The 18,330-nt window shown below is 46.3% G+C and overlaps 1 protein-coding gene across 4 annotated transcripts in view; it reads right to left on the bottom strand.

Annotated features, from left to right (window-relative positions):
• LOC126198840 (GRAM domain-containing protein 2A-like) overlaps positions 1-18,330 on the bottom strand; it is a 274,175-nt gene that overhangs the window by 53,026 nt on the left and 202,819 nt on the right. For all 4 annotated transcript variants that reach the window (XM_049935420.1, XM_049935419.1, XM_049935421.1 and 1 more), the window contains one exon: positions 9,104-9,315. In XM_049935420.1, the coding sequence (XP_049791377.1) occupies positions 9,104-9,315 (212 nt within the window). The remainder of the gene's footprint in view (positions 1-9,103; positions 9,316-18,330) is intronic.

Here is an 18,330-nt window from a genome sequence, read left to right as displayed (position 1 = left end):
TTACTGGTGGGGCTTTTATGTCCGCACGGTACCACTCTATCGGTCGACGGCTGAGTCAACACCGTGCTGCATCAGTAACCTCCCGATCATCCCGCAGAGTGCATCCTTCATGGGACGAAACAGATGGAGTGTGCGAGATCCAGGCTGTAGGCTGCTCGATGACGGACAGTCCATCGAAGTTTTGTGAGTTCCTCTCGGGTGCGCAGACTTGTGCGAGGCCTTGCGTAGTCACTTAGAACGATAAGTTCGGTTGCATTTTTGTGGCGACGAACACACTCAAATCGTTTCTTCAGTTTCCTGACAGTAGCACAATCCACTTCGGACTTGATTGTGCACCACAAGGGAGGATATCAAACAGAGTAACCCCTTCGGAGTGCCAGAAGACCGTCGCCATCACTTTACCGGCTGAGGGTGCGACATAAACATTTTCTTCGGAAGAGAGTTGGCGTGGCACCACTCTATGGATTAACAGAGGTGGTGTAGCATCACTCCACGGATTACAGTTTTGTTTCCGGGTCGAAGCTACGAACCCACGTATCATCGCCCGTGACGATAATCGCTAAAAAAAATTTTCACGATCGTCCTCGAAACGCGCAATCAATTCATCGCAGATGGTACTTCGTTGCTCTTTCCGGTCTTCTGTCAGGAGGCGACGAACCCAGTGGACATACGCCTCTGAGTAGCACAACTGGTGGATGATGGTGTCAGCACTACCAACAGACACGTCCAGTTCTGCAGCCAGGTGTGTGTTTGAAATCCGTCGATCACCTCCAATGACAAACTCCGCTTTCTTTTCTTTTTTCAACTGAAATTGCCCGAGTATTACTGTACTACTGTATTACTGAATGCTCTTGGTACACTACTCGCAACTGCAATTCCAGCACTAGGAACGACGGCGAAACAATTTTACTTACTGTGCTTATAGAGTACAGCAAGAAGAAAACACGATTAAATTTGTAGCTGATTTGGGGTACAGATTCTGAAAGTGCTACACGGAGCTGTCACCTGTGGGAGCTAAAACGGCTCTAAACCGTCTGCATGTCCAGTCGAAAGAAGTCTGCATGACAGATACAAGCGCTAGATTCCATGCTGCTTCGATTCTATGCGAGAGGTCATTAGTCGTAGTGGCTGTCGAGTGGAGCCGTGACAAACCTCTCGGCAACCGTGGAGCAAACGTGTTTGGTGGATCAGACACACAGAGAACGAGCTGCTCAGTGCCACAGTGAACACCCTTTAAAAAGAGCGGTGTCGGGACAGTACCGGCAATTCGGGATTTTGCATTTCTGCAAACGGGTCCCTTCCCTGATTTAAGGTACGTGGCGTGACTTTACGATTCTGTGCAGCCGATCGAACAATAAGTCCGTCCTCTCGGGTGCTAGTCGAATGGGACCGCTGAGATCCTCCATGGCATCCAGTACGGCCCCCCTGAAGCCAATGCTGCATATTTTCCTCAGTTTCCCCTCAATCGCGCAAGACGTATGCTGTAATTAATCCTTTATAAACTTCGGCTCGACCTCCAATAACCACGTCATCGACAACATTAACTAATCTAAGGGAAGAAATATACACTGCAGTCAACCTCTGCCAGGTGTGCAAACCCTACTCTCCACAGTTTCACGTGGATTAAATTTGTAGCTGATTTGGGGTACAGATTCTGAAAGTGCTACACGGAGTTGTCACCTGTGGGAGCTAAAACGGCTATAAACCGTCTGCATTACTTGCTGTATCACATATCAGCATTTCCTTAAAACTGCCGTGGCAAATGGCTTGACCACCGACATGGTGACGATTTAACACCCTCATTTACCGATATGGAGGAAAAGCTCCATGTCTGTAAAATGGTCACATACTACTTCTACCTGACTATACAGGATGATTCAGCTGCCCCCACCTACGGGTTTTATGCAACCCGCAACACTTTGAAATACCACGTGCAAGATTTTCATACTTTCTCCCTTGCTATGCGCAAACTATTAGTCTTCTAGGAAACTGAAAAGGGCCTTTTTTTTAAGGAAATTTAATGTAGTTAAACTTTTTACTGGGATACGTTTTCGCTAGAGGCCACGATTGTTTCAGTTATTGAAGAAAAACGCGTTTGCAGATCAGCTTTGTACGTGTTTCTTGAACAATTCGAAAACTGCGGCCTCTAGCGAAAACGCGTCCCAGTACAAAATTTAACTACATTAAGTTTCATGTTTTCTATGGGCTAATAATTAGCGATTACCAAGTGAGATATTACGAAAATCTCGTGTGTGATTTTTGGAGGCATTGCAGGTTGCATAAAACCCATAAGTAGGGGCAGCTGAGTCACTCTCTACGTCACATCTCGAATGTAACCTATCGGTCGTGCACATGTGATGTGTGGCCGTATGACTGTCACGCATATAAATGCCCTTCTCCTTATGTTAAATGGGTACACCAAGTAGATTGCGTTCTAAAGTGGCCTCAACAATTTTTCGCGACTTATCACTATGCCGTCCGGGATACTATCGCTCAGTGGCCGGCGATACCGGAGTGGTGTCGTGAGCATAGTATGGTGCAGTGGCCGGCGACAGCACGTTAGTATCTTTTGTATTCTGTTGGTGTTTTGTTTGGGTAACAATAAGTTACACACCTCAACAAGTGTTTTGTTTTTATAAGTACTTGTGCCCTTTCATCATGGCGGACGAAAGAGACAATAGGATTATTTACGATGAATGCGCGGACGTCTTGTCTGACGTTCCGGACGACTTGGCCGATTATAAAGAAGACATTGGATATCAAAAAAATGAAATTGAAGCACAATAGTAGGAAGATAGTGAAATACGTCCAAGAAGAATTCGCCGAACGCTACTGTTGCCAACTGTTTCGAATGAATCAGACGAAGACGACCGTGCTCAGTGGTCAGACTTTGATTTACCAAGGACCAATAATAAATCTGAAGGATCCCCGGGTCCAAAAATATTTCCCAAAGATACACATAGGGTCGAGGATATCGTACAAGTATATATTGGGAACGATCTATTTGAATATATTACCAACGAAACCAATAAGTACTACAGTCAAAATTGCAATAGAAGGAAACTGGATTTAAAAAATGCCAAATTTGTCGACATTTCGGGACCCAAACTTAGAAAATGCTTTGGGCTTTCTATCCTTATGGGAACTGTAAGAAAAACAAGGATCAATGATTGTCGTCACCGAATCCGTTGATAGACACAACGATATTTCGCAAAACGATGTCCCGCAACCGATTCAGACAAATATCATTTTTACATTTTTCCGACAGCTACAATAGACTGGATAATGGCGACCGGCTTGTTAAAGTGCAATTCGTAATTTCCAAGAAGTTTAAACAAACGTTTAATCTAAGTGAAAACATCTCAATTGATGAAGGAATGATACCGTGGCGTGGGCGGTTAAATTTTGAAGTTTACATACAATCCGTCGAAAATTACGAAATAAGGCATACTCATTCGGATGCTGTGTCATTCGAGTACGGAATACATTTCATTATTCAAGATATATTACGGCGCTGGACAGCCTTTAACAAAAACAGTGATGGAACTATTGACACCTTCTGATGAAAAGTGGCATCACCTCTGCATGGATAATTATATTAAGTGTTGAACTTGCAGAGAAGTTATTTGAAAAGAAAATTCGAGTTTTTGGAACGATATGGCAAAATAGAGGACTTCCTGAAAATTAAAGCGCGCGAAAGTCAATGTGTTTGAAGCTTGTCATCAACGGAAAAGACGACAAGCGGCCGGCGACAAGCCACATAATCCGACTTAGCGCTGCCGGCGCCAAGCGAATAAATTTGTACGCGACGTGCGGACGGCAAAGTGTTAAAACGCACACTGTTAGACTGCCAGTCTACAGTTCCTGTCATGGTCGAGCAGAAGTTGAAGATAACATAAAATCTCTAACGTTTTTCACTGTACTCATTCATTGCCCACTACTAACGTCGTATGCTTGAGCAACATTCAAAAATCTCTCGAATGAACAATTTATAATTTTGTAGGTTGAGGTGAAATATTATGTTCCTCGGTCCTTATCCTCACACGTCGCATTGTTTACTACTGTTCTGTCACTTTAAGCTTATTCTTTACTGTGGCTGCATGTTGAGCTTAAAGTATCGATGCAGCAGTTGGTTGAACTTTATCCAGCAGCAGAAATAATGTTTTTCTGTTGACAACATTTTATGAACCGTAATCAGGAGGTAGAGAAACGCCTACCGTCTTATTGTACTACTCTGACCGGCGTCAACAATACTGGATTTTGTTTAAATGTGGAAAAAGCACGGCGTTTGGAGATAATTTGTCTGCCAATTATTACGATTAATTTAGAATTTACCCTCGAAAACGGAGAACAATTCGTTCCATAGTTGTGAAACTTGTCCTAATATTGCCGGTGTAACGTGTCAGTCGCCGGGCATGTGTTCTAATCACGAAAAGTGAGTAGCCTTGACGCCGGTCAGAGGACTACAGTGCCGCACTTAGGCCTTCCTCTGCCGCCCGATCACAGTCTCCCAGAAAGCAGACCCGCCGCCGCCTGGCTCTGTTCTTCGTCTGGCATCTGGCGCACCAGCGGCCGCTCTGCTAACGCCTTCTGCTTCGCGTTACGTCACGCTGACAGCGCCAGCGCGTAATCGTTTACAAGACGCACAGTGCCTTCGCGAGCTGCTCCAACTCCCGACGTATCCCTCCCGTAGGAACTTTGAAGACAAGATCAGACAGGACGCACAGCTGCAGTCGTTCGTCCCGCGACTACAAAGGGAAGCATGTGGTACAAAGCTGAGTGCTCTCTGTCACCTCCTTCAATTGTTTGCAAAAGCCTTCTAAATGTAGAGAGGAAACGGCCGTAGTTTTAACACACACACACACACACACACACACACACACACACACACACACACACACACACCAAATGTATGTTTTTTGTTCTGTTTGTGCAAATTACAGCTTCATTCAGAAAAATCTCGTATGCCACAACACATTATGAATGTCTTCACACCGAAACTTCAGTTATACTGAAAACGCGACGCGAATGACTGAACTGAACGCCTAGAGTTGGGTGCGATTTCATTCCTGTTATATCGAAAAACACGCCTCAACGCCTCTGAATCTTATTGCCGCTCACGCCCAATTGTATCTAATTCAGATATTGCGCTCAGCGCACAAACAAGAACAAAAACATTTCATACAACACATTCAACAGGAAAATATTAGTTTTAATTCCAGAATTCATTACTTTACTGCTGGATACAGTTTAACCAGCTGTTGCTGCATGACTATCGATACCTCACAGCTCAGTATGCAAACACTACAAAGAACTGTCGGGCAATGGTCACCTTCAATTATGTACTCTAAAGTGAACTCCAGATTCATTACGGCCGACTAATAAAACCCCTTTGCTTTCACCTGAGCCAAAATGAATATCAGCGTTTCTAGTGGCTCTTGTTGTAATATATACACTCCTGGAAATTGAAATAAGAACACCGTGAATTCATTGTCCCAGGAAGGGGAAACTTTATTGACACATTCCTGGGGTCAGATACATCACATGATCACACTGACAGAACCACAGGCACATAGACACAGGCAACAGAGCATGCACAATGTCGGCACTAGTACAGTGTATATCCACCTTTCGCAGCAATGCAGGCTGCTATTCTCCCATGGAGACGATCGTAGAGATGCTGGATGTAGTCCTGTGGAACGGCTTGCCATGCCATTTCCACCTGGCGCCTCAGTTGGACCAGCGTTCGTGCTGGACGTGCAGACCGCGTGAGACGACGCTTCATCCAGTCCCAAACATGCTCAATGGGGGACAGATCCGGAGATCTTGCTGGCCAGGGTAGTTGACTTACACCTTCTAGAACACGTTGGGTGGCACGGGATACATGCGGACGTGCATTGTCCTGTTGGAACAGCAGTTCCCTTGCCGGTCTAGGAATGGTAGAACGATGGGTTCGATGACGGTTTGGATGTACCGTGCACTATTCAGTGTCCCCTCGACGATCACCAGTGGTGTACGGCCAGTGTAGGAGATCGGTCCCCACACCATGATGCCGGGTGTTGGCCCTGTGTGCCTCGGTCGTATGCAGTCCTGATTGTGGCGCTCACCTGCACGGCGCCAAACACGCATACGACCATCATTGGCACCAAGGCAGAAGCGAGTCTCATCGCTGAAGACGACACGTCTCCATTCGTCCCTCCATTCACGCCTGTCGCGACACCACTGGAGGCGGGCTGCACGATGTTGGGGCGTGAGCGGAAGACGGCCTAACGGTGTGCGGGACCGTAGCCCAGCTTCATGGAGACGGTTGCGAATGGTCCTCGCCGATACCCCAGGAGCAACAGTGTCCCTAATTTGCTGGGAAGTGGCGGTGCGGTCCCCTACGGCAATGCGTAGGATCCTACGGTCTTGGCGTGCATCCGTGCGTTGCTGCGGTCCGGTCCCAGGTCGACGGGCACGTGCACCTTCCGCCGACCACTGGCGACAACATCGATGTACTGTGGAGACCCCACGCCCCACGTGTTGAGCAATTCGGCGGTACGTCCACCCGGCCTCCCGCATGCCCATTATACGCCCTCGCTCAAAGTCCGTCAACTGCACATACGGTTCACGTCCACGCTGTCGCGGCATGCTACCAGTGTTAAAGACTGCGATGGAGCTCCGTATGCCACGGCAAACTGGCTGACACTGACGGCGGCGGTGCACAAATGCTGCGCAGCTAGCGCCATTCGACGGCCAACACCGCGGTTCCTGGTGTGTCCGCTGTGCCGTGCGTGTGATCATTGCTTGTACAGCCCTCTCGCAGTGTCCGGAGCAAGTATGGTGGGTCTGACACACCGGTGTCAATGTGTTCTTTTTTCCATTTACAGGAGTGTATTACAACTTTTGAAACCATATTTTATGCTATCTGCATAAATAAACAGCATTATCAACAGTAATTGGTTGCTGTTTTCTTCTTCGCAAAAACCATCCTTTATTTTATACACAGTCGCGGTCTCAAAGCGCCACTTTGAGAATATAGCAGTAAACTTCTCGATCAAGTCCATCATCTAATTGGGCTGAAATTGACCTACGCTGACAAGAAATACTTCACCACTTCAGTAAGGTACACGTTCAAGTTTACTCTTAACTAGTACCTGTGACTGGAGGTGTTCCACGTGGTCTCCTAGCATTTGGATACAATACTGCACTCATCTCTGCAGGTGGTCCGCCCCCCCCCCCTCCCTCCCTCCCTGGAGTAACTCGCAAATCTTGACAAGACCGTGCAGCTCGCTGCTTCAGACCTTTAACAGTATACACTACGGTACTATACATGTGACGACAGATGACCACAGGCAGAGCAATCCAAGTGACCCAGGAGACCAAGGTAAAGGCCCGGATCGACCCATACAACTTGGACCGTACTGACACCTCAGACGTCTTACATCAGCAGCAGTGTGTGTCAGCGCCCCACTACGTATGTTCCACATTCCTCAACTTGCGCAAGGGGAGATCCTCACCCAGTGCTGGAATACCTCGACGCAGGAACAAAAGACACACTCGTCCGTGAAATTGTATTGGAACAATGTATAGTTCAACAAAACAATCATATGGATCAGACACTTAATGAGATACACTGATAAGCCAAAACATTATGACCACTGCCCATCACGACGTTGGATGCCGCCTGGTGGTGGTGTGGGCATGTAACGCTGTAGCAGAAGCATGTAAGCGGAGCAGACACGGGACAGGGGTCACCCTAGTGACGATATGGGCTGCAAATGGGGAAGTCCACTGAGGTAAGCGACTCTGACGAATGGCAGACTATTATAACGCGGAGTCTGTGAATGAATATCTCGGAAATGGCGAAGCTGGTCGACTGTTCACTTGCTACTGTCGTGGTCATCTACGGAAAGAGGTAGAACGCAAGTGAAACTATTACTGGTTATTAAATGGTTGGACGTCCACGAATCTTCACAGGACGTAGGGTTCGGATGTTTGTCTGCTCTGTACAGTAGGATGGATGGTGATCTGTGCCAATGCTGATGCGCGAACAAGTGTTTCGGAGTACACCGTTCGTCGCACATTGTTAAACGTCGAGTTCTGCAGCAGACCACCCCTACGTGTTCACACGTTGACCCAAAGACATCGTCAATAACGATTGCAGTGGGCACGGATCCATCGGGATTCGACCGTCTATCAATGGAAACATGTCGGCTCTTCGGGTGAATCATATTTTTACTACACTGGGTAGATGGTCGTCTCCACAAACGCTAACATGGAGATGAACGACGGCTCGAAACGCTGCGTGCCACGGACGCAGGCTGGTGGGAGCAGTATTATGCTATGGGAGACGTTCTCCTGCTCTTGTATGGGGCCTACAGTAGTAATCGAAGACACGCCGACAGCTGTGAACCACCTGCATCCCTTCATGCTTTAGGTCTTCCCCGACAACGATGTCATCTTTCAGCAGTATAACTGTCCTTGTCTCGGAGCCAGAATCGTGCTACAGTGGTTTGAGGAGAATTATAAAAAGCTCAGGCTGATGTCTCGGCGACCAAATTCGCCTGACGTAAATCATATGGAACGCGTCTGGATCGCTATCAGACGCCATCACCGCGTACGTAAGTCGGCGGCCCATGAAAGTACAGGTGACTCAAAAGAATGGAAATTTTGGAACATGCTGTAGCAGTCAGTGATGTATTTCGTTCCAAAGTCGGGCAAACAAGCTATCAAGCAGGTGGTCATTATGTTTTGGCTCATCAGTGTACGTTCCTGACGTGGTAACTGACGAATAACATGCAGGCTTGCGCCAGATTCGAGCCGAATTACATAGGGAGTTAATCGAGAAGTTCACAAGTGGACTACATTTGTACGAACTACGAAAATATTTCACACTGAAGACATAGGCAGCTTGTAACCGCTCATTGGCAAAGCTCACTGCAATGTTTTTGCTTGTATTATCACTAACTTTCACTTGTGTCGGTTTCCATTATTAATTATGGCACATCGTGTTATTCGTTACAATTTAAGCAGTGTAGGAGTCGCACCTACGATTTGGTGTTCATTGTGTAGGATGACACTGGAGGCGGTAGTGAGAGGAGGAGACGGCAGGCGTACTCACAGTTGAGGACGTACTCCTCGGCGGCGACCTGCTTGAAGTGCCGGTGGAACTTCTTCTGGCGGTACTTGGAGGAGTGCGCCGGCTCCGGCGAACCCGAGGCGACGGACGGCTGCTCCGAGGAGCCCCTGGCCGCGGCGGCTGCGGCGGCGGCAGCCATCGCCTGCTGGTGGTGCGTCATGGCGGGCGCGCTCACGCTCAGCTGCTTGAGCTGCCTGCGGGCACACGAGGCAAGAGCCGCCGGTCACACACCGCTGCTGCTCCAGGGGTTCTGGGTGGGCTGTTGGTTGCTCGGCTGGTAATTGGGTTGGATGGTTGGTTGGTTAACTAGTTGGTTGATTAGGTAGCCGGTTGGTCCCGTGAGTCAACAAACGAAACAGCGCGGTAGTGACGTCAAGATACATTTGGTCAGATTGCGATACCATAAAGCAGTTGCAATATCGTGGCAGTGAAAGCAGAATTAAGCTCGGAGATGAGAAGTTAAACTACAGGTGACTCAAAATGAATGGGAAATTTTGGAACATGCTGTAGCAATGCTGCGAAGCAGGTGGCGCCGAATGACATACAGAATGCTGTTCGCACTGTTTTGCCGTGTAATAAACCGTAACCACGGAGCACGTAAAGTTGTACAGCGTGCCTTTACGATAAAAGCCTGTTACATGAATGGAAATGTGGAGGCCGCGAATCGAGAATTTCGGTGTCATCTTAACATCGGACGGCACGATCGTGCTCCCTCAGCGCATGCAATCAACACCAGAGTCCGCAATTTTGAAGCAACGGGTTCTGCATTCAAGAGGCAATTTTCAGGGAGACCTCGAACCGCTCGTGCGAGAGACAGTATCGAGGCTGTGCGAACTGCTTTCGTAAGAAGCCCACGGCGCTCTGTTCGACGTCACGCAGTCTCTACAGTTAAGTCGATGGAGTGGTCAAGCAGTACTGAAAGTGGATTTAAAGTTACATCCCTACAAGCTGCAGATTGTTCGGATACCTCATCCTAAAGATCTACTAATGCGTAGACAATACACTGAACGCACGTTAGCGAAAGTGCACGACTGCAATTTCCTTAACAACCAGTGGCTGTCGGACGAAGCTCTCTTCCACCTCAGTGGCTTCGTCAATAAGCAGAATTTTCGCTGTTGGTGCCAGCAAAATCGACGTCAGCTACACGAGCGTCCACTGCACAGCAGCAAGGTGCGTCATCTTATCGAGTGGCGCAACACGCCCCTACCTTTTGAAGATAATGGGTGCACAAGCACTGTAACGTCTGTTCGGTAGGTTGCCACGATGGTAAGTTTTGTTGCACATAAACGGCCCCATTTTTCTGCCAACAGTAAATCTCAGCATGACGGAGCTCCGACACGGATATTGATAGGAGCTGTGCTACGATTGTTTGGTAACCTTGTCATTACAAGGAATGGTGACACTGCGTGGTCCCCAACATCGCCTGACCTGACAGCGTGATTTTTTCTTGTGGGGCCACCTTAACAGCGCGTTTTACCGTACTCCACCTGCTATCGTCGAAGAAAAAGAGAATACGAGAGGAATTCTCCACATTCCTATTGCAGTGTTAGGTCGAGCCATGCATAGAGTTCTTATCAGGCTGCAGGAATGTGGGCAACGAGGGGAGCGAAATAAAGATGCTTGTGACATTCAATGATGACATACTATGTATTGATAAATAAACATGTCTAAAACAATTGTGCTTATTCATTTATCTCCATTCCATTATCTCCATTCCATAATTTCCCAATCTTTTGAGTCATCCTGTATAAGAATCGGGTCGGTATGCATGCCAGAGAGAAGACAAGCTCACCCCGGGACTCACCTGTGTCGAGGAACACCTCACCTCAGCCATATCTGACTCACGATAAGCTAATGCAGGACTTAGACAGTAACGGGATAAATGTCTTCTACCCGAGAGATTCATAACAGTAAAAGAGAGAAGGGTAAAATGTGATGAACATCAGTACGGACCGACAATCGTAAAATAAGGCGAGATAAATAATGAGTTCAGTACATGGGTGGGCGCTGTCGAGTTAATCGCGGAGCTCAACATGCAGTGGGGGAGGTTGCTCCCGCAACTTTCCCACCCACCACCACTCTCTGTTACAAAGTAAAATTGGATGCGGCAGAAAAAAGTGCTAACCGCATCTGAAAGCAATTAAAACCCAGAGAGAGACAGCCCAAGCGCGTGGCTGAGCAGGTAGGCTAGAGCTAGCTCCAGAATAACCAGAGGGTGTTAACGAGAACGGAACCCGGGACCTCTGCGGGAGCAGCCAGTGCTGGGAAAATCAAAGGAACAGCACCTGCCGTGCGGAATACAGGCTTGTGCGTGCACGCTTCGCGACGGCCGAGTCCGTAGTGACGCGCAGTGTCCGGAAAAGGGCGTGCCGCGAAGACGACTCGAATTTTTAACGGCCATAACCGAGCAAAGTGTCGATGCGGCGAGTGCACTCAATGAGCAACCTCCGACTGGCCCACACACTAGGAATATCTGTGGAGTGAGCAGTCAGGTGCGCAGAATGGAATTTTTGTCGCCACGTACACTGACTTAAGTCGCGCGACTGTGGCGTGGAGTAAGGTTTGCCCGAAGATTCTGAATATCACTGCATCTCTAGTGCAGACAGAATCTGGTCAGATGTACCGGTGATTTTTCATTCAAGTCTTACGCATCTTAATAGCTTCCATTCGATACCTGGAATGGATTTGACTTAAAGCTTTGATGAGAGAAACTCAAGTCCTGTTCGCTGGTTTGAAACAAGTGTGTCAAGTTTGATGTCAGTATTTTTTTTATGGAAAGAAGAGACAGACATAACCATTTTTTGCGCCTTGTGCTGAACTTTACCTGATTAAAAATCTGTTTCAAGTCCGCCAATATGAAACTGTTCCACAAAATTTCGAAACCCAGTAATTTAGTTATTTATTACACACTGAAATACCTCCAGGCACGTAATTCTTCTACTCGCATTTTATTGAATGCTGTAATCTTTGTTCATCCTTAGTGAAATTAAAATTTTGATAGCACGTAATCATTCACCAGGTCATTTGAACTTTAAAATAAGCACAATGCTTTGGAAACTGAATACTAAGAAGCAAATGACACAGAATTTCGTTAACATTTGTTATCTGCATGTGAACATTGCTCGAAATGTGTATACATTCAACTGATAGACTGCCAGCACACTCCCTCCTAAATACTGGTTTTATCTATAATTTTTCTTGTGCAGATGTGGCGATACAATTGCATCGGTTAGTCACACGATTTTATGCCTTCATCACACTGGGTCTCAATATTAACGCCCAATACGCCTCTTACTAGTACCACAACTAGAGTTACCTTTGCGGTACTCACTTATGAAAGATAACTTGTCATCCTTTAATGAATTTATTGTGTGTCTGCAGTAGCACCTTCGCTGTTAGTAACAAACATACAGTATGTGTGAAAGCAGAATTTCTCTGCCTCGTGATGACTGGATGTTGTGTGATGTCCTTAGGTTAGTTAGGTTTAAGTAGTTCTAAGTTCTGAGGGACTGATGACCTCAGAAGTTAAGTCCCATAGTGCTCAGAGCCATTTGCACCATTTTTTTGAAAGCAGAACAAACACGTCCAATATTGTGGTTGACGTCTTAGCGGAAAATGTGAAGAATAGTGTTTTACTAACGTCACCATTTTGGTTTGCTTGACCACATGCGCAGCGCCCTCTCCTCACCCCATAGATATCCCTCCTCCTCCTCATCCACGTTCTGTTCAATAAACATCAGCTCAAGTCCTAGGAGTTGGCTCCTATTCAACTGACGTGACAGCGGCGTAGCTGTCACAGTGGACAAAGCAACCAACGCGACACTGGCTTTGTAACGACATGCCCATTTCTTTTATCTAAAGCGATTGTATGAACGATGTTACATCGCTTACTGTGCACTTAGCCTCAACTTACTAGCAGGGAATGGTAACGGTGTTGTGGTCTTCAGTCCAAAGACTGGTTTGACGTACGGTTTATCTCCACGCTGGTCTATCCTGCACAAGTTTCACCACCGCAATCTATATCCATTTCAATCTGCTTTCTGTAATCTAGCTTTGCGCTTTCTACAAATTTAAGGAATTCCCTCCTCCCCTCATATTCCGCTCTTTTAGCAAATTCACTATTCTGTGATGCCTCAAGATGTGTAATATGAATCTAAGTATTGTCTTAATCAAGTAATACAATGCAGTTCATTTCTTCCCAGTCCGATTCGGAGCCTTTCATTAGTTACTCCATCAACCCATCTAATCATCAGCAGCATTGCATTTCAGAACCACCTAGTCTCTTTTTGTCATAGCTATTTGTCGTTCACATTTCACTTCCTTACAAGCTACTCTCCAAAGACATAAAAAAATCCTAACACTTAAATTCATATTGACATACTAAATGGCGTCCTAAATTGACAATCCTGCTGTGACTGTACTGAGTGTCTTCTAAGTATGGGAATAGCTCGAAGAATACTTGACTAATGCAACCCAGTACGAACGTTCAACAGAAACGTAAGTACCGTCACGTGTGCTCCAAGGAAGGGTAACAGAGCCTCTCATACACAGAAGATTTATTACTTAGTGCCAGCAGCAGCAGCATCAGATTGTTCACTGGCGATGTTGCAGTCTAGAGGAAAGTGTCGTTTGGGCGAAAGTAAGGAGATGCTGAAGGACTTAGACAAAATTTCTACTCCTGCGAATCGTAAAAATTCGTCTGCAAAGAAGCCCGTAGGCTGCGAGTACGCAATTTCTCCGCATTTTCCTTTCTCCCACGAATGCTAGTCCCGTAAGTTATGCAGGAGATCTGTGAAGTTTGGAAGGCAAGAGATGAGATGCCCGCGGAAGCAGAGCTGTGGAGGATGAACCGTGAGTCGTGCATGGGCAGCTCCGTAGGTTGAGCACTTGCCCACGAAAGGCAAATATCCCGGGATCGAGTCCCCATCTGGCACACACAGCTTTAATCTGCCACGAAGTTTCAGATCAGTACACATTCTGCTGCAGAGTGGAAGTTCAGTCTGAGAAAGCAGCTCTAGTTAAATGTGTATAGAGGCAAGTTAATGTTTATAGGAAAAAGAAAGAATCCGAACACCAGATCACTGGTTTGAGCACGTTATGTTGTACAAATATTTACAGGTGACATAAAGAAATTGAAACTATCACGTAAAATCAATATCGGGGAAGGCGAAAGGAAAATTTAAATTTGTTGAAGGTGTGGTGGGAAAGAAGTTAATCTGTAAAGGAAATGGCTTTCAAACCGACAGCATTTATCCAGCGTTCGTAGACCCTACCAAGTAGACATAACAGAAGACATCAAGCCAATTCAGAGGATCTTAACAGGTCGGTATAGCACATACGAACAAGTAATAGAAATGCTCGGAGAACTCAAACCGGACGCTTGGAAGGAAGCAGACATAGTTTTCTCTATATCCTCTTTGGCAAATGTAGAGAATCGATATTGGAAAACTGTGCTACCATTCGACTGTCACAATCTTCTGTCTTATCTCGATTTAGTGAAAGTGTGATGCTGCCTGAGTTTCCTAACAGCCTCAGTGAAGAAGCAGAACTCTTATTCTCACAGGGATAGAAAATTGTTAAACGCAACTCGCTAAACCAGCTTGTCCCTACAGATACGAGGTAAGAGTCCACGTAGCGATCTGGTTCCGAAATTGACTCCGTACCCGGCAGTGCTGGTTGGTTCAAGGAAGTGAAGGTATTCGTTGCTGCGCTCGTAAACCAGATGTTATTTTGAGATGTAGAACCGACACGGAAGAAAGTGTGTGTGTGTGTGTGTGTGTGTGTGTGTGTGTGTGTGTGTGTGTGTGTGTGTGTGTCAACACACTCGTATCTGGAACTCTACTCGCCAGTCAGCGGGTCCTTTGTGGATTGAGCGGTTTGTTTACGACTGGCAGCGGCCGGAGTCGGCCTGCAGCTGTTAACTGCCTGCCATCTGTCATGCGTTCTGATCCGCTCGGAGACGAGGTTGCGACCTGCATAGCTCCAGGCAGAGCGGTCGCCGCCGTCTTTAGAAGCCTGTGTTGACGGGTCGGCCTGAGGGCGTGAAAAGTAGAGTTCCCCACGAGGAGGCACGTGGACTTTGCGCCCACGGTCAACGCGCTGCTAATTTGCTGTCATACGCTATGGCTGCCTACGTCAGAAAACTACCGGCCGCATCAGTATAAGAGACACAATTACCTATTATTCTAGAAATCGGTTATGTTGTAGGGGTCGCGACGTTTCTCGGATGAACCCACTGTACTGATATTAACGCACTATACCACCACCCGCACCTCAGCCCTGAAGAAGGCCGTTGCAAAGTCGGTCGAAACGTCGGTGAGTCTGGAACCTGGTTTAAATGTGAAGGTAGGTAGGTAGGTTGGTTGGGTTGGTTTGGTTTGTAAAGGGACCTAACTAAAGGGTCATCAGTCCCTTTTTCCTCGTGCAATGAAGACTCAACGTAAAACAATTTCCAAAAGGATGCGGGGAAAGTGAAAGGCCGTGAAACCAACCGGGAGCCGTATGGAAAGAGAAAACGAAAGAAGTAACCGAAAGGGGAAAACGTACCCTACAAGAAAATCTAGTGGAAGGTATCAAAATAATATAGCAGATTGCCAGGGCTCGCCGATCACAAGAAGAAAAAAGTATGGGACAGCCACTCGGCAACACACTGAAATCTCCAGCCTAAAAGACAAACACCGAGGCAAACAAACAGCAAAGAGAAAGCTAGGAAGACTGAAAACGGAGAGTGTGTGGACGCCAGAGGGAGAAGACCAGACGCCCATCCTCAGATTGTGTGATACACTCCCCCCCCCCCCCCTCCCTCCACGAATAAAACTTAAAACATCAGCCATTTAGGCATTCTCTCCCAACACCGTTGGCAGTGTGGTGGGAAGATTAAAAGTCCGCGACAGAGCGGCTAAAATTGGGCAGTCCAAAAGACGTGGACTGCCCAATTGGGTAAGAGCAAAAGACGTCTCCCGGCCACAGTATCCGATATATCACATGTGCGATTAGTGAAAGTGGTATGGTTTATTATTTAATTCCTTGTTTCGGCTCAAACCATTTAACCTTCTACGGCGTGTACCAAAGTGAATGAGCTGCATTTCCAGGATTAAAGCCCTGACATGAAATCCATTGCAAGTCTCTGGGCGGAACTGGAGCGTCGGTTGCCTGTGTCTTCGCTCATAATCCTGGCAAAAGCTGCTCACTGAATCGAAATATTTATAAAAGCACGGTTTTTTTTATTTTAAAACGACTTTTTAAGCGCTCCTTCAGTGACAAGCCTTGCGGCGCATCCGATGAAGCGGGGGTGCGAGCTGAGCAAGTTATTGTCGGCGGTATATATATTGCACCAGACTGCCTTATTGCCTTGCGGTATCGCGTGGCTCTCGGGGCCACCGGTCTCCGGAACGAAGCACTCGTACTTGTGTGCTGTATGTAGGTGTGGCGTATGGAGATGAGTCGTTCGCAATTCTTCCGTTTCTTTGTTGCGATTTCGACAGACCATCTCCGAGCAACGATCGCTAAGTATGCATTGGCGCAGAGAGTGCCTCTGCTAGTGATGTGACGAAGTTACGAGTTTTTAAGCGTTTCGGAAAGGACAGGACAGGAAAAGGCAAGTGTTTCTCAGCTGTCTTATAGACTGCTGTCTTGGTGCTAGATCCTTCGGAAACTATGATAGTAAACATGATTAACAGGACTATCGCGACGTACAGTAAACGGGTCAAAAGCAATTTGCGATACTAGTCCACCTGTATGTTTATGGCCGCCGAGAAGTCACATGTTGGTGCGTATTTTGAATTGCCCTGCGTAATTGCTTTTTTTTTCGTGTGTGCAATGTGTGCAACTTACAGTGAAATTGTTCCTTAATCTCTGCTTTGTGTGAGGCACAAAATACAGCCACATCTGCTTCGTTTAGTAATGTTGGGAATCTTTTCGTTTAAGTAGCTTCACAGCCAGCCTCAAATGGCTGCATGTAACGCTGTGTGGAAATATTAACATGTTATTGGCAACTACTACTCAATATTCTGTAATTTAGCTATGCATAGTAGCGTTTCTGGGGTCTAGTTTAGCAGGGGATACAACCCGTCGGCTCTGACCAATGACGTCAGAATTCGCCAGAGAGCATGTGTTACAAAGATGAAAGAGCTGAGAAGAATGTTCAGAAACAAAGGAATGCCAGAGAGAAAAACTGTACTTCACATATATAAGGGCCAGTAGTATTTTCACATTAACGATATCGCGTGTTTGTATCTTAGTATTTCTCCGCAAAATACAATGGAAAGAAATGAATGAAATATGTTACTAGCAAAGAGTACATCACGTTACATGTATGTCAGTTGTATCTCGAAAGTCTTTCGAACTGTATTGCTTAAGTGCAGTACGGGATACAAGTTCAGCGTACGCCGATTTCTTAGTTTCAACTAGCATTGCTGTCCTGTTGTTCACTTGAACTATGTATCCCCTGCTTCACTAAACCGCAAATGAAACACCCGATACAAATTAAAAGCTCATTCGAAGTGTGTTGCTTAAGTACAGTCCGGAATACGAGTTTGTCGTAAGTAGATTTCTTCGTTTTCACCTGAACGATGTATCCTCCGCTTCAGTAAACCCTAAGTGGAACACGGGATACAAATTGTAGATGTGTTGTTTATTTCGTCTCCGCTATTACTAAAAGTCTTTTCTTACGTACATATCAGTATTACTGATGACAGAAGGACCTACGTATGTAATATGTGTATACCAGACTTCCATTGACCTCCATATATGTACACTGGTAACGAAAAGGTGGAAATACACGTACGTTACATTTGCAACCTGTACCTCAATTGAACTACACGGAGACAAGAAGACGACACATGTACAATTTTCATCCCGTACTTCACTATGGGGTACAGTTTTCTTGTTGCCTTGGACGCTAGTAGTATCCCATTCGTTACTTGAGCTATATAACTATACGCAACATTTGTATCTTGCTCGCCAATTGACATATATAGTGTCAGTGTAAAGGCGAAGTGAAGGACGGGATACAAATTTTAGTTGTGTCGGGGGTTTCGCCTGTAATATAGCAAGTACACATTCGAAAATGTCGAACTGATACTAGTGCTGGGAAACGAAAGAAGATCGACAGCTGAGGAATTTCTATTACGTAGTTCACAACACGAAAACACATATATTGGTGGAACAAAACTGTGAAATATATCAAAATTGTGAAATACAGTGAAAGA

The sequence above is a fragment of the Schistocerca nitens genome, chromosome 8 (assembly GCF_023898315.1).
Source record: "Schistocerca nitens isolate TAMUIC-IGC-003100 chromosome 8, iqSchNite1.1, whole genome shotgun sequence".
NCBI lineage: Eukaryota > Metazoa > Arthropoda > Insecta > Orthoptera > Acrididae > Schistocerca > Schistocerca nitens.
This window is presented reverse-complemented; position numbering and strand designations above follow the sequence as displayed.